This window comes from Sceloporus occidentalis, unplaced genomic scaffold (genome assembly GCF_023333645.1).
Source record: "Sceloporus occidentalis isolate IW3139 unplaced genomic scaffold, rSceOcc1.0.p SCAF_13, whole genome shotgun sequence".
Classification (NCBI taxonomy): domain Eukaryota; kingdom Metazoa; phylum Chordata; class Lepidosauria; order Squamata; family Phrynosomatidae; genus Sceloporus; species Sceloporus occidentalis.
The window spans coordinates 4,148,755-4,165,337 of record NW_028316993.1 but is presented as its reverse complement, the minus strand read 5'-3'; the positions used below and the strand labels follow the sequence as shown (position 1 = coordinate 4,165,337).

General features: G+C 45.1%; 1 protein-coding gene across 1 annotated transcript; it reads right to left on the bottom strand.

The window, feature by feature from the left end:
• Positions 1–4,369: 4,369 nt before the first annotated feature.
• Positions 4,370–16,399, bottom strand: LOC149304629 (calpain small subunit 1-like). The gene is made up of 11 exons (XM_089479253.1): positions 16,038–16,399; positions 12,118–12,332; positions 10,878–10,911; positions 10,332–10,421; positions 9,584–9,641; positions 8,721–8,785; positions 8,030–8,098; positions 7,774–7,852; positions 7,354–7,470; positions 6,576–6,634; positions 4,370–6,156 (listed from the first exon to the last, which is right to left on the bottom strand). The coding sequence occupies exons 2-11, from the start codon at positions 12,291–12,293 to the stop codon at positions 6,130–6,132; spliced, it is 774 nt and encodes a 257-aa protein (XP_089335379.1). The 5' UTR covers positions 12,294–12,332; positions 16,038–16,399; the 3' UTR covers positions 4,370–6,129.
• Between the last annotated feature and the right edge of the window lie 184 nt (positions 16,400–16,583).

Below are 16,583 nucleotides of genomic sequence, written 5' to 3'. Positions count from 1 at the left end.
CCTTTGCATCTCCAGAAGGGACTTTAAGGGGACTTTGGGGACTGAGGCCACAAGTGGAAGGTGGCTTTACATTTGGCACATCCTCTCTTGGGGCACTGGGACATCTTGGCCACTAGGCCCACCTTACAAATGTTTGGTACCTCCTGGGCATCTTCTTAACCTGGCATGGTAACCCTGGCAACCTGGACATCTTTGTAACCCGGGCAACTGGGGCATCTTGGCAACCTGGCAGCTCAGAGATCATCGTAACCTGGGAAACCAGGGCCTTTTATTTTTTTATTTTTAATTACTTGGGCAATCCAACTTAATAGCCTCAGGTCTAGTTGATGCCAACTGTATTAACGGTTCAGAGGAGGAGAAGGAATAAACAAAGGCCTTGTTTACCAAGTTCTTCTTCGGTGGCGGGAGAGTTGATCTCTAAATTCCATCTAAAAGGATGGAAACTGGGACCAAAAGGCCATCCAGTCTGGCCTTCTCTGCTCTAAAGCAATCCATAACTACTTACCTCTTCTCAAATAGCAAAGTTTGCAGCCAGGCTTGCAATGCACAGAGGATAGATGTTAGCAGACAAAAATTCAGCATGAAACCTGGAATGGATTCTGAAGTTTTAATTCATGGTTATGAGCTGCTTCAGGTCTCTTGGCAGAAAGGTGAGATATATAAACATGTGGCTTAAGTAAGTCAATCCAGATTCAGTATGAGACAACCAAATATTTTCCATGGTAATGTTGCTCTTCATGAGCCTGCTGTAAACACAGCTTGAGAAAGATGCTGATTAGGACAACAAGTCCCCAAATCCCCCAGCCAGGCTGATGAATGGCCAACTAGCCAGAGGATTTTAGGAGTTATCGTCCCCAAAAGAGCCAGTATGACAGAGTGGTTTGAGTGTTGGACTACGACACTGGAGAAAAGAGTTCGAATCTCTGCTCAGCCATGAAACCCACTGGGTGACCTTTGGGAAGTCACACTCTCTCAGCCTCACAGGATGGCCATGGCAAACTCCCTGATAAAAGGCGCCTTTGGAGCTTTGGATCAGGACCCTCTACAGAATCCCTCCGAATCTCTCCTTGCAGCTTCATGCAGCCAAGAAAGATGAGAGTGTGGTCAAAATGGTGAAAGTTATCCATATGGGAGAAGAGAGCCTTGGAGAAGCTGCAGCAGTTTGCTTTTGCCTGAGCCTCCTGGGAAAGACAAGATTCTGGTAGCAGAGAGAGAGAGAGACCAAGACATTTCAAAAGAGGCTGAAAAAGCGGGTTGAAAGAGGGTTAACTGGGATGCCTTTGCCCCACTGGGCAGTTGGACATATGCAGGGGCATTCGGACATTTGTTGTAATCCGGACCCACACTTTCCACCCAAGAAAGCCCAAGTCGGAAGGCAACAGCAAGGAGAAAGACCCAAGCGTGGAAAGGACAGCTCTTGTTATGCAACTTTTCTCTGTGTTGCTACAGAGCTTTAAGAAAACAGAGTGGGTGGCAGAAGGAGAGAGAGAGACAGCTGGCACATTTGAAGACAAACCCCAACACTGGAGGCGTTGGCAAGGAAATTGAAAGCATCCTCTGTGATCTGAAAGAGAGACAGTCCTCCCCTTTCCTGCCTTGTACTTTGGGAAATGAAGGGAGGCAGCCGCGCATTCCCTTGAGCCATGGATTCTGCACTGTGACAGCAGCAGCAGCCAAAATCATCTGCGGATTTTGTTTGCTGTCGTTGTTAACCAGTCGATCTCAGCTCACAGTGACCCTTTGGATGAGACAGCTCCAAAAGACCCCTGTCCTCCATTCCTCTGCTTAGGTCCTGCAAATTCATACCCATGACCTCCTTAATGGAGTCCATCCTTTTAGCATAGTCTTCCTCTCTTTCCTAGTATTCCTGTCTTTTCCAAGGAGTTGTACCTTCTCAGGATGTGTCCAATGTACGACAACCTCGTTTTTGTCATCTTGGCTTCCAGGGAGGTTTCTGGCTTGATCTGCTCCAGGACCCATTTGTTTGCCTTTTTGGCTGTCGATGGCATCCTGAGCGCTCTTCTCCAAATGAATGGATTTTCCTCCTCTCTTAACTGTTCAGCTCTCACATCCATCCATGGTAATAGGGAATACAATAGCTCCGCTCTGGACCCACAACAAACTCCAACTCCCAGAATTCCATAGCCTTGAGCCAGGGCAGTTAAAGTGGTGCCAAACCGGGTTATTTCTCCAGTGTGACTGCAGCCCATGTTTCAATTGTAGCTGTGTTGTTTGAGGCTCTGGTTAATATCAATGCTACTAAGGAGGAATCAAAACCAAGGTGGACAGGCCCTGATATAAACACTACACATCCTCCCACGTTTCCTCCGTTGCAATATGATGCTTCGCCAGTTGCAAAGCATATAATTTTCATGCTTGACAAGTGCAGCTGTTTGCTCCTCAGGAGCCAAGAAATGCCAGCCTTTCCTCCCAGGGCCTTCCCTTGCACCCACTTTCTGTTGCTTTCTTTTGTCTACAGAAATTAATGCACATTAAAAATAGGTGCTTGTCTTAAAGGCAAAAAATAAAATAAAATAAGAGGAGGCGGAACAGCCAAAAGTCAAAACAGCAGCTAAAAGTTGGCAAGAGAAAGGGAAACAGGTGTGGAGTGTGCAGAAAGTGTACAGTTTAGGAAAGGTTTGAAGAAAGCATTTTCTTCAACCTGGCATGTTCATAGGTATATGCTAAGCTTTCGGCCTTTTAGGACGCATGCAATGTTTAAACAGCATACCTCCAAAGTGACCCAAAGCAGCTTTATTTTGGCCCATCTGTTTGGACCCTTTACAACTCTAAGAGGGTCCTAAGGGGTGGAAAATCTGGATCTACCAGCACTGATCCCATTATTGAAAACCAGCCACCTTTGAGCATTAGGGAATGCAAGCGCAACACCAAGCTCCATGACCATGACTCGGTTTCCCTTTTGCCAAGATCCTGACCTCTCAAGGAAGCACACCGCCGCCTTGTCTCAACACAAAGCGAAGTGTCAAACGTGGCCCGGGTTGATTCAGTCCTCTGATGTGGCAGGATTTGAATTAGAGGCCATTCATCAAGGGAAGATGCTCAGCGCTGCAGAGATAATGAACTGCTATTGCTGCACCGACATAATCTCTCACTCTGTAATATGGGCTCAGCATTCTCCGAAATCACAAAGAGGAGCCCTATCCAGCCAGCCATCTCTTCTGCCATAGAAAATCATGAAGTGCAGCAGCTAGGGAGAGGATATTGAGCCAAGCGGACTCACGACTGAAAACATCTCACAACCAGACACCTCCCAAATGTGTCCAAGGCAGCACCCACTATCCCCAGACAGCATAGCTGGGGATTATGATCCCTGTAGTCTGGGAAGGAAAGGTGACGTAGGACAGAAGAGGGCAAACTGTTCCTCCCAGGTGTTGCAGCTCCCATAAGTCCAAGGCAGAATAACCAATGGGTAGGGATACTGGGAGATGCAGTTCTACAACAATTGGAAAGCAGTTTTTAATGGGTTTTTCAGGCTATGTGGCCATGCTCTAGGAGAGTTTATTCCTGATGTTTCACCAGCATCTGTGGCCGGCATCTTCAGAGATTTCTCTGAAGATGCTAGTGAAACATCGGGAATAAACTCTTCTAGAACATGGCCATATAGCCCAAAACCCCCACAAAAAACTATGGATGCCGGCCATGAAAGCCTTCGACTTCCAATTGGAAAGCTATGTTCCTCCCATCCATGGGCTGTATAATCTCTTTGGCATGCATTATTCCTGTTTTCATTATTATGTTCTAACAGTAAGATTTGTTGCAGTTAATATGTCTATTGAGAGTGCCAGCTAAAGGCAAAACTGTGAGCAAGTCCATGATGAGACACATGAAGCGCAGCTTGTTCTTCTCAAAGTCAATAAACACCATCCATTCCCCGACATTGCATTTGACTCCATTCCTATTCAGAAGTTTCTCAGACGGATGCTGTCGGCATCTACACTGCAAAATTAACGCAGTTTGGCACCACATTCTCAAACAGGGAGCCTACTGGTCTAGCACACAAGTTTGTTGTACTGTGAATATACATGTTCTCTCCAGTCAAATATATATATATATATATATATATAGTGCTTTTTTATTTGCATTTCCCCCACTTTCATGGGGGTCTTGAGCCCCTAATGCCAGCAAATGTGGAGGACCCACTCTACTCTGTTACTATACAACTGGATGGCCATACGTGCATTAATGCAACGTACGGTGTTTTCATTGCTTTGTAAAAATATACCTTCAAGTAGTCAAATCATTAATAATGATCTATTGATGTATGAGCCCCCAAACCCCACCTTAAAAACACTTCTAAGGTTCCTGCAAAGAAAGCACAGAACCACAGGGAAAGACAAGAAGGAGCGTAACTTGTTAATATAACTTTTATTTCTGTGGCTACTGAGCTTTTTAGAAAACAGAGGAGGTGGCAGAGAGAGAGAGAGAGAGAGAGAGACAAAGACAGCTGGTACATTTGGATGCAAACCCTTACACTGGAAAGGCAAATTCAATAGATCCTCTGTTGTCTGAATGAGAGAAAAACCCTCCCTCTTTCTATCCTGGACATTTAAAAACACAATCCCCAAAAGGAACGTATTCTCTCCATCAGACTAAACAAGCTTCTCATAAAGACTCAGCAAACAGGTCTTACTGGTGCCATGAGATATTTCACTCCAATTACTTTCATAGGGAACCTAATTACATTGTTAAAACAGAAGAATAATTCCTAGGTAAATATCGCACATTTTGGCCCATTTGGGTCTATTCCAGTCTGGACTAACAATTGGGATTAGATTACGGAAGTATTGTTTTCTCTCTTTCTCGTTTCCTTTTCAACCCATCCAGCTCTGAGTTCTCAATGTCAGATTTCAGCCTTTGACAACAAGCTCCCAAATTTAAAGGGGAAATTTTAGCAAAAAGGCTCAGGATTACCCCATTGATGGCAAGAGTCACAGGGACAAGAGGTTATAAATAGAAATGCTTGTCAACATGATTCTATTCAAGGCACAATATATATAGGACCAACTGTCTTTCTAGCATTTATTCCTTCCAAAAGCAGGCAAGGAAACATCATGCAATGCAGATAATAATGCTCAGGAGGTCTGCCACGGCGCAAGACCCTCCATAAAATTTGCTGTAAGAGTGCTTTTACAGCAAGATATAAAGGATTAGGACTTGATTTGACTGAGTTTGGCTGCTGTTGCAGATACTGAAGTCTGAACAGTTGGGGCAGGAGCATACCAGCTGCCTCTGGGTCTTTAAAAAGGTAGAAGCCTCTATAGCTAGCACTAGTTAAATAATTTCCAATGGACTTCAGCAGTCCTTACAATCTATTGCTTTGTCACACAAAGTGCTCTTAAAATGGGGAACACTTCCTTCATATAACACCACATCGGTCTAACCTGATTTCCATCCAACAGCCCTGACTGTTAACAGATGAAGATGAAATCATGGCCAACACCCATTTCCCCCAGAAGTGTGTTTTGTTGGCAACTAAGTGCGGTAAATGCCAGTTGCAGTGCGCTTTGCTCATGCACAGAAGATCTTTGGCACCCGCTGCATCCTTGCAACAAGGCACGCAAGTCCAAATGGAGTGAATGGGGTGAGGTGACTTTGCTGGGGAAGGGATTGTCTAGGAACATGATCAGCGACTCCCCATCCTAAATACAGATAATTGTTTAACCTAGTCAAACTTTTTAAAAAATCACTGAATTCTTCATGTTATGTTATTGATAGAAACCGAGCCAGCTTGGTAAAGAGGAAGCCAATGCCACTTCAAACTCAAACGCCTCTCCGACAAGACCCCTATCGGCACGTATGTATCCGGTGGTGTTAGTAGAAGAATCAAAAGGGTTAATATAAATATCAGCAGTACAATTTCTAAATGCAATTTAAAAACAATGAAACACAAAACAAAAATGAAAAGGTTTTCTTTTCTGCTTCAGAAAAGAGGAGAGGAGTGGAAATCAAAAAAAGAACGATGAAGGGAGGGAAAGAAAAATCTAGCAGGATCCTTTAGGGTTCCCCACATCAGAGAAAGTGGGCTGCAAAGTAGTACAGAACTCTAAGACATTCCCAAACTGGCTCGGTGGTGTCGAAGGAGGCATGGTGCGCCTTGCAGGCTGGCCCTTAGGAATACATGGTGAGCTGCAACCACTGCAATGGAAAGAGAACAGTCACTCTCTGCATCCTTTCCAAGCAAATAGTCCTCATCCCTTTGCCCTCCACAACCCACCTTTCTTTCCCACCCAAGTTCCCCTATTTCAATGCAACCTTGCCTCCTGCTTCCCTAACATGCCCTATCTATCCCCATCTTGCCACATTTATTTATTTATTTATTATATCATCTCTATATCCTGCTTTTCTTGAGTATGGGATCCAAAGTGGATCAATGAAAGGTCAGTTTCCTTTCTTGGGCCACCCAACTTCAACAGCCTCCAACAATTTGCAATTGCAGGCAAATGGGCACCAACACCTCGGAAGATGTGCCATTGTGCAAACAATGAAGGGTTTTTTAAAAATAGAAATGAAAAACTACCATCCCAAAGGAAACAAGAGATGGACATCCTTCTTACCTCCCTCAGGGTCACACGGATCTGTCCACTGCCGTCTCTGTCCAGGGATTTGAAGGCACCTGAAAGTGGATGGGGGTATTTATTTATTTTTAGTATTAATTAGGAAATCAGGATCAGAGAGTACTAAAAGCTAAAAAGAACAAGAGCTTTTAAAGAAATGTTCCAAAGTGGTATACAAAAATAACAGCATCAAAACATTCCAGTGATCCATAAATGCACATGGATGGAGGCATAAGAATTTAATCAGGCTTTAGAGCAGCAGATGTAAAACCCATTAAAAGCAGCCATTAAACTTGCAGTTAAAAATAACGCCACTCTTAAGTGCACCTGATTTTGGAAGCTCAGCAGGTTCAGGACTGGCTTAAAGTGGGATAGGGAACCACCAGAATGTAATGGAAAAGTGGGAGGTGGCGAGAAAAAATGTGTGTTCAAGACTGGAATATGTTCAGGAGCACTCTGCGCAATTTGTCTCTTTTATTAACTAGGGTAGCAATTTAGGAAAACAAATGATCAGCAAAGGGGTGACCTAGAGATACAATGGGCTCTTAGTATTCACTGGGGTTTGGTTCCAGGACCTCCATGAATACCAAAATCTGAGGATGCTTAAGTCCATTAAATACAATGGCATAGTAAAATGGCACCCCTCATATAAAAAGGAAAGATTGAGGTTTGCTTTCTGTGTATATATATACACACACACACATACATATGTTCAAGCTGTGGATGGTTGAATCCATGCATGCAGAATCCACAGATATGATGGGCAGACTGTACTTACGAAACATGGCATCCATGCGAACTAGGCAGCTGATGTAGTTGTCAAAATCCATGTTCCCATTCTCATCGGAGTACCTGCGCACAATCATGCTGTAAAGTTGCTCATTGAGCCGAAACCCTGGCAAGGAAATAAGCAAAAAGGAGGATGGTGAGGCATGTGCGACGGCATATAAAAATTATTGACAGCACTGCAGAATTAATGCAATTTGGCACCACTTTCACTGCAATGCTATCAACTTATGGGCTTTATCCTTCTCTGTCAGAAAGCTCTGGTGCCACAGCAAACTACAGTTCCTAGAATTCCTCAGGACTGAGCCATGGCAGTTAAAGTGGTTTCAGCCTGGATCATTCTGCAGTGCAGATGCAGCCCAAGTTGCTGAGAAGCTATTTCTTGCTTCTCTTTCTCCTACTCCTTTCTTACCTGCAGCCTCGAAGGCTCCTGGGAGTTCACTGCTGCCAATGGTCCCAGACCGGTCTGTATCGAAACGCTTGTAGATACCCTGAGGATGAAAGACGCCAAAGTTAAGAACAGAAGCATGTCAGCTTTGGACAGAAAAATGTTCCCTTATAACCTTTCCCTCCAACAACCCAACCAAGACCTTCTCAATGTTACAACCCCAGCTGTCCCCAAAGAAACAATGAGCAAAACAGGAGAGCTAAGCACTGTTTCTGGTTACCTGCCACTTCTTGACATTATTCCAGAGGTATTTGAATTCATCAAATCCTAGTTTTCCAGTTGTGTCGCTCTGCAGGGAGGAGGGTCAAGGGAAAAGGAATGGAGACAGAGACATCCCACCCCACACTCCAGTGGTTGGAGGTATCAAGTCAGGAGCAGCCCAGGACTGGAGATTTTGGGGATCAACCCCAAAAGGACTAGGAAAGTGTGGATTGGAGAATCTACAGTGGATCTGTAATACGTATTTGTCTAGACATAAACACAGACACACACACATTTTTTCAAGACCATCCTGAGAAGAGGGTCCAGACACTGAGATATGGTAACCTACCAATGGTTACATTGACTGGGGGATTCTGGGGTTGCATCTGCATCTGCACTGGAGAAATGATGCAGTTTGACTCCACTTCAACTGCCATGGCTCCATGCTGTGGAATCCTGGGATTTGTAATTTGTTGTGGCACCAGTGCTCTCTAACAGAGAAGGCTAAAGGTCTCACAAAACTACAGTTCTCAGAATCTCATTGCATTGCTCCAGGGCAGTTAAAGTGGTGTCAAACTGGATTATTTCTGCAGCCACGAAGGATTGTTCTGTCTTCCTGTATGGAAAAATGTAGCCACCCTCCTTTGACAAAATATGAAAGCGATGGGACAAAACCTGGCCCTCAGAGCACAAAGCCAGCAAAAGGATACGTCCATGACAGCCACCATGCTGCGACAGGTGTCAATCCCAAACCCATCAGTCTTCAAATCCGGATCTAGAAAGCAGACATTGTCAGGAGGATTAAAAGACCCAGAAAGAGCAGAACTGGCTTTATCCTGAGTCAGGGAGATCTAGCCCAGTATTGGTTTCAGGGATGATTCGTTCCTAGATCTATACAGAGATCACAAATGTAGTCTCTCATCCCAGAACCAACCCGGCCCAACCCTGCTTAGCTTCTAAAATCAAATGAGACAAAGTATGTATTCACACTGCACCCCTTTAATTTCCAAGATCAATAAATCAATGTCATGTTTTGACTAGAGTCTTATCTCCAAGATTATGTATATGCAAATATTCAGTATGTGCAAAGTTTGTTTCATGTGCAAAATTAAAAATCTTTTGTAGAAAGTTACTTTTATTAATTTTTAATAATTTTGTGCACGAAACCAACTTTGCGCATACTGAATCATCAGAAAGCAAAAGTGTCACTATCTCAGCCACCCATGTGGACAGCTTTGGATTTTGGAGTATTTTGGATTGAAGGGATAAAGGAGGCTCAATCTGTACCACAGAATCGCAGAATTAGTAATACAGGATCCTTGGGCTCAGAGTCAGCGAGTATAGTATAGAAACATAGAGATGAATGACAGAACCATAGGATTGATAGTACAGAACCATATAATCATACAGGATCCCATGCTGAGAAAAAGGAAGGATATAAATAAAATAGAGAATACAGGTGGAATGATGACGAGTCCATATATGAGTTTATGAATGTGTGAAGGAAACAGGGAGAAGATGTACAGCTCCTATCCTATGCCCAGTCATTGAATAAAATATGTCCCTCACTTACGTCTGGTAACCACTTTGTTGAGGATGTTCATCAGCTCTGATGCACTTACTTCCATATCCTACAAAACCAAGAAGACAATGAAGGGGGCATCCTTTGAGGCAGCCATATACATCTGCCCTCCATATATGCTGAAATGCAGTGCCCAGGATCCAGGCTGGGGGATTATGGCACTTGTGGTCTAACACATCTGGAAACTCTCCCCCATAAAACAAAAACACCATCCCCAAATCCCATGCATCTTTACTCAGAAGTCCCACAATACTCAATGGGATATAGGGGCTGTACAGGCCGTCTTTATCAGGGTTGTGGCAACCACATGCTTTCCACAGCGCAAAAAGGAACCACAAAAAGCAGCTCCTGGAAAGGGCGCCATAGTCGCCGGTGTGCAGCTTTTCCATGCTCCTTAGCACTGCATCATATAGACGCAGCGCCAGAGGAGTGTTGTGATGCCTCACACCATGTGGAGCAATGCACAGCATCACAGCAGCCTGGAGGTGGAGTCAGGGCGTGCATCATGTGGATGCCATGCGCTGACTATACCCCCAGGCTGGCCTTAATGGCCGGTCTGTCGAGCCCCTTACTCCAATGTAAAAGTGCAGAAGATTGCAGCTTCAGAGTAGTGCCAATTACGTTCTGTGATTGTAACAACGTGCCTTGTGTTTCTCCTTCCTTGAGGCTAGTCCTCACTATTTAGAGAGTATTAAATCCCTGAAGGTGGAGTTTAAACAAGAACCCACATCCCACTCACATCTCCAGCCAGCTGGGTGAAAAGCCTCCGGAACTGCCGCACTTCTTCGCTTTCGTTGGATTCGATGTTGGAAAAGTGACTGCGCGGAGGCTGAGATGAGGAAAAAGAGAGAAAGACATTCATACACACCGTTTAAAAATAAAAAGAACAGAGTGTTAAGAAACTGTTGTGGTGTGCCTTTGAGTCTTTTCTGATTTAGGTGACCCTAAGGCAAGCAAATCCTGCCCCTGGGGCTAAGAGCAAGCTAATATGGATGATGGTATAATGAAATCTAAAGCTATGGTCCAAAAACAAAGTGGACCAGATGCACTGAGTGTAAACTGGAACTTTTGCAAATGGAAAAGAAATATAGGAAGGGAAGGGAAGACCCTAGGCTGGATGTACTCAAATGACTTCTTCATCAAGTTAGAAATCCACAGATGTTCTGAGAAACAATCCCTTGCTGTGGATGATGGGCTTTTTGGACCCGTACCCCGATATCCTTTCTCCAACACAGTGCAGAAATTCAGAGAGCACCAAATAAAACAAACCATACAAGGGACTTACCGGAGGCTCTGGGTTATACTGAGCAGCCGCTTCGCTATTATATGGGCAAAAAGGGAGAGAGAGGAAAAGAAAGTATTATTAAGGGAGTGTTCTTTTCAAAGCTGGATGACCTATCGCATTACAGCATCGCAGTCCTGCCCTTGTATCTTCACAACAACCCTGCAAGGTAGATCAAGCTAAGAAAGAATGACTGTCTTAAAGTAATCCAGTAAACTCCATGGATGAGCAAGGATTGGGACCTGGGGTCACCCAACACTTGTACTCTATCTATCCAAAAATGCATATTAGTCAGAGAAATGTGTGCATTTTATTTATATTTTTAAAAAATCAATTCACTTATTTATTGCTAAATGACCGAGGCACCATCTGCACTGCAGAAAATAATCCTGCTTGACACCACTTTAACTGCCATGGAATTCTGGGATTTGTAGTTTGTTGCAGCCCCAGAGCTCTCTGACAGAGAAGGCTAAATAGCTGACAAAACTAGAAATCCCAGAACTCTGTAGCACTGAGCCATGGCGGTTAAAGTGACGTCAACCACATTCAAAAAGCTGGAAAGGTAAGAGAGAAAGCTCAGAACTGGGGCTTTTGTGATACGGCTTCATCCTCTTTAACTTGCAGCAACCTGCCTTTTGCATTGAGATTATTTGCATAAAGCATACTAGGAAAATGCCAGGTATGATTCAGCCAGAGAAAGGAAGAAGAGAGATATGCACATAAGGATATTAAAAGGGATCCTTGTCTCTTGAACAGAGACAAAGGCTTTTTATTCCATTGCATGCACTCATCAGACCATTTGGGATATATCAAGTGCATTAAAATTTCATCCCATCTTACAAAAGCTGATCACTTGGAGGAGAATTCCTATCCTCCAGAGGTGGCCAGGAAAGTGAGCATGTATACAAATGTGTCATAGCAGCATTATAACACACAAAAATATTGACCATGAAGGAGCTACACAAATTCAACCTAGACAATGAAGAAACTGAAGCAGTAAGAGTTCCTGCACTTTGAAGCAAACATTGATCGGAATCAGTCAAGAAATGAGATGACTAGGAATGGGAAGGACAGATCCTAGACAAGATCCTAAAAGTGGATATGCAACTGAGCATGAAAGTTAGCATTGTGCACATGCCACTGTATTCCTCAGATGAATCTTGGAGATGTCTCATCCACAGAGTCACCATGAGTTGGGATCGACTCAAAAGTGGTTAACAACAGCCACAACAACCACACTCACCTGATGGCACTGATGACTCCTCCAAGGATACCCATCGCTCCTCCACCACCACCACCACCGCCTCCTCCTCCTCCACCGCCGCCGCCGCTTAAAAAACCTCCGATGACATTGCCGATGTTAATATTCCCACCTCCGCCACCTCCACCGCCTCCGAGGAAGTTTTTGACCAGGAACATTTTCAGAAGCTTTAAAGGTTCAAATCAGAAGACCAGGGCCTATGGGATAATGGAAAACAAGAGATTACCAGATTACTCCGTGGATGAGCAAATCAGAGATTGCCAAACTGCCACCTGCATCTAACAACAAGGCTCCAATGACGCAGTTCACCTTGAGCTTTGGCAAGGCAAAAAGTACTTTTTATCAATATATTGCATGCTCTACAGGACATTGGGATGGCGCTATATAAATGAAGGGCAATAACAATAACATAGAATACATTTAAGAATACTAATACTCATGCCCACGATGCCCACAGAGGATGCGCTATATTTAAACCAAAGGTTCAGTGAATAATAGCCATGCGCTGTGTTCCTGCGGCTCATAACTTCCTATTTTTTTTTTAACAAATGGGAAAAACAATAATTAATAAATCCTTCTCAGAAATAAGTTCAAAATCCAGGAAACAACAGTACACTTATTTCAAGTGCATTAAATTGCTTATATCTGTTTAGATCCAAGTATCCCCGAGGATTTCAGAGTGACATGCCATAAAAACACATTTAGGACTTTTAAAAAGTCAGAGTCATTTCAGTGAGTTAAAAAATGTATAACACACTTTGACAAGTGAAAACGAAAGAGTTTAAAACCGGAATGCTGTCATGGTTTCAGTAATGGACTAGAACTGCATCTGCACTGCAGAAATAAACAGTTTGACTCCACTTTAGCTGCCATGGCTCCATCCTACAGGCTGCTGGGATTTGTAGTTTGGTGAGGCACCAGCCCTCTTTGGCAGAGAAGGCTACAGACCTTGCAAAACTATAAACTCTAGGATCCCGAAGGATGGAGCTACAGTACTTAAAGTGGTGCCAAACCGCATTATTTCTGCAGTGCAGACACACGCAGGAGCTCCATACGCAGAATCAAATTGAAAGCACATAGCAGTAGTCACTAAAGTGCCATGTAGATCCTGCAAACTGCTGGAAGAAACCAATTCTCTGCTCGGTGCTAATGGGCCCCAGGGAACCAAGCGAAGCTGAAAACCAGTTAATACAATAAAAACCACACACATCTGCAGATTTGGATGGAATCAATGGTGCCTCAAAGGCTGTAATGAAAAGCCACGTCTTTATTGGCCACGGTTCCATATTTGCCACGGTTCCAAATGTTCACTTTATTTATTAGCTGTTTGGCTGCTTCCAAAAGTCCAGGGGCCAGTTATTAGCCATTGTAAATGGGAAAATACACCCTAAATGCACCAACTGATCATGGAAGCTAAGCAGGGGCAACCCAGGTTAGTCCTTGGAGGGGAGACCATAAACTAATACCAGTTGCTGGAGGCTCTATTTCAGAGGAACAAACTGGCAAAACCACCCCTGAGGATTCCTGGCCTAAGAAAGTCTTATAAAACCCACAGGATGGCCAGAAACACACAATCCTAAAAAATACCCTAAAGGCAGCAGATACCCGTCTGATCTTGGAAGCTAAGCAGGGTCAAGCCTGGACGGTACTTGGATGGGAGTCCTCCAAGTGCTCTAGGCTGTATTTTAGAGAACTAACATAGTTTGTTTGAGCATCAAAACTGCATGAATTCTGCAGTGTGGATGCAGCCCTTGTCTTTTAATTCATCCTCATGGGATATCTCCTTTGCGTTGTTATATCTCCATATGTCCATTCACTACTTTGGAGAGCCAGTGCAGTGCATAAGCATAATGGTTTGAGTCCTGGACTACAATTCTGGAGACCAGGGTTCGAATCCCAGTTTGGCCATGGAACCCACTGGGTGATCTTGGGCAAGTCACACTCTCTCAGCCTCAAAGGATGGCAACGGCAAACCTCCTCTGAGCAAATCATGCCAAGAAAACCCCACAATAGGTTTGCCTCAGGGTTGCCGTAAGTTGGAAATGATTTGAAGTCACAAACACACAAACAGAGAGGATCCGTTTGCAAGCCGAGGTTCAATGAAGGTGGATCTCACGTCGTGGGATTTCAAGGAGGCTCAAGTGCAAAATCCACGCGTTGCGCGACTAGGCTACAAGGATATGCTGCAGACAGTGTAACAATGAACCTCACACAAAGACACACAACACACAACGTTTGGACAAGGTTTGCATGGAGCTTTACTTATGGAACACACCCAGCCATGGAAAACAATGGACGGAAAGGAACCAGTGGTTCAGTTTGTGGGGTAAAAATACAATAATAAGGCACTACTTTCTGGTGGCGAAGGCAGGCTTAGTTAGAAATCTCAGGCTGTATCCGCACTGCAGAAATAATCCAGTTTGACACCACTTTCACCCAAAGGGACCCAAGGACAGGTTACAATCTATAAGCAAAATGGCCGTGCTACAAACATTTCCAAAGGAATAAACAGTCAGTCCAATTGAAGCATTCATTTTGAAAGCATCCACACTGGAGAAATAACCCGGTTTGGCGCCGCTTTAACTGCCCTGGCTCCGCTCTGGGCCCCACAACAAACTCCGGCTCCCAGAATTCCATAGCCTTGAGTCAGAAAAGAGTTAAAAGTGGTGCCAAACTGGATTATTTATCTGGTGTGGACGCAGCCAGAAAGAAGCATGACACACCACTGGGGAAATAATCTGGTTCGACACCACTTTTAACTGCCATGGCTCAATGCTGTGGAATTCTGGGAAGGGTACTTTGCTGCGGTACTAGAGCTCCGCTGTGGTTCTACAACTCCCATCGTCCTTAAGCCACTGGGCCACTGGGGCTGATGGGACTCAGTGTCTCTCTTGCAAGTCCTCAGTTCTCCATCCTTCCATTGAAAGGCCCTTTGGAGCTGCTGCCACACTGCAGAGTTAATGCGCTTTGATTCCACTTCAGCCGTCATGGCTCCGTCTCAATGGGATCCTGGGATCTGTAGTTTGGGATCCTCTGCTGGAGAGCTCTAGTCCTCCCAAAAGGCAGAGGAAATGCCCAAGTCCCTTTCCAAACTCCAAGCCCCAGGATTATATATATATATAGCATGCTGCCATGAGTGTTAAAGCAGTATCAAACCGCTATAAATGTGTAGTGCAGACACACTTACTGTCCTTTCCTAAAACTGTAGTGTAGCCATGCTTATAATCCCTCCTTAAAACCATGAGTTCAAGGGATCACAAGGTCTCTTAGGAAGAAAAGGCAGAAAGAAGAACCACCCAGAAGGATCCAGAGATCCCAAGATCTGGAAAGGGACCAGATCATGGATCCAGGAAGAGGAAATGTCGGGAGGAGGAAGGGAATCCAGGGACCAAAATTAGGGGGTAATTCATCAGAAAAATCCCTGGGGAGGGAGTAGATCCCAAGGGATCCAGTGGGATCAGAGCAACTGAATTGGTAACAGGGGTGGGTAATAGGGGATCTCTCTCAAGAACCTGGCGCAGAACTGGGAACAAGGGAATTTGAGGGGATCTAGTAGGGGGAAGGGATCCAAGGGGCCCGGGAAAAGGATCCCAGTGGATCCTTCTTTAAAAAGAGAAACTAAGGGAAAAGGAGGAAAGAGAGAGCACTAAATAAATCGGGTGGGGAATGGAGGAAGCAGATCCCCCTAAAAAAGGTGGAGGAAGGATCCTTTGAGACCAATTGGGGATCCCAAGGGATCCACTGCAAGGGGGCAAAGATCCTGCTTGGGGCTGAGCCAGCCTCCCCTGTTTGGATCCAAAGTGGATCCTTTTGAGAGCAAGGAATCTCCAGGGATCCTCTGCCGGGGAAAGGGGATCCTGTTTGGGAGGCAGGACCGGCTCCCCTGCGTGGACCCGACTTACCTGGCTGCGGAGGAGCTGCGAAGTGGTTCCGGGCGGATCTCCGGCGGGATCCAACACCACGCCCGAGAGAGAGCCACTGCGGCGGATCCCTCCGGGTCCTAGCGCCCTCCTCTATTCCTTCCTTGCAGCGAATCCTGTGATCATGAAGAGCCAGGGAGGGCACTCAGAGGCAGGAAGGAGTGCCATGGCCTCCTGCTGCTATGGGCCTCCGTGAGGCTTCTGGGCCAAGGATCTGGAGGCCTGCCATAAGGAGAGAATGTGGCCAAGAAAGCCGCCCTCACTGAGGGGGTTGTGTGTAGTCACTAAAGTTAAAGCGGTATCAACCCGCTATAGCAGGATTCACTTCAGGCCCAAGGGCCCGTGTTTCCTCCCGAAGGGCGCGCCTCCCTCCCTCCCTCCCTCAGAGAGAGACATTCTTGGCCTGTGATTCAGAGCCATTCCTTCGGAGGCCAAAGAGGAGGAGAGTCCCTTTCCTGGAAACCGGCAAATCCGGTTCCAGACCAGGAAGAGGCCTCCCTCCTTCGCCCGGCCAAGGCGGAACAGAAC

Excerpts from the sequence above, each read along its gene's own strand:
- LOC149304629 (XM_089479253.1), bottom strand. The coding sequence starts at position 12,293 with ATGTTCCTGGTCAAAAACTTCCTCGGAGGCGGTGGAGGTGGCGGAGGT. Across the intron at positions 7,853-8,029 it reads ATAATGTCAAGAAGTGGCAG|GGTATCTACAAGCGTTTCGA; the intron begins GTAACCAGAAAC and ends TTTCATCCTCAG. Across the intron at positions 6,635-7,353 it reads TCGCATGGATGCCATGTTTC|GTGCCTTCAAATCCCTGGAC; the intron begins GTAAGTACAGTC and ends ATCCACTTTCAG.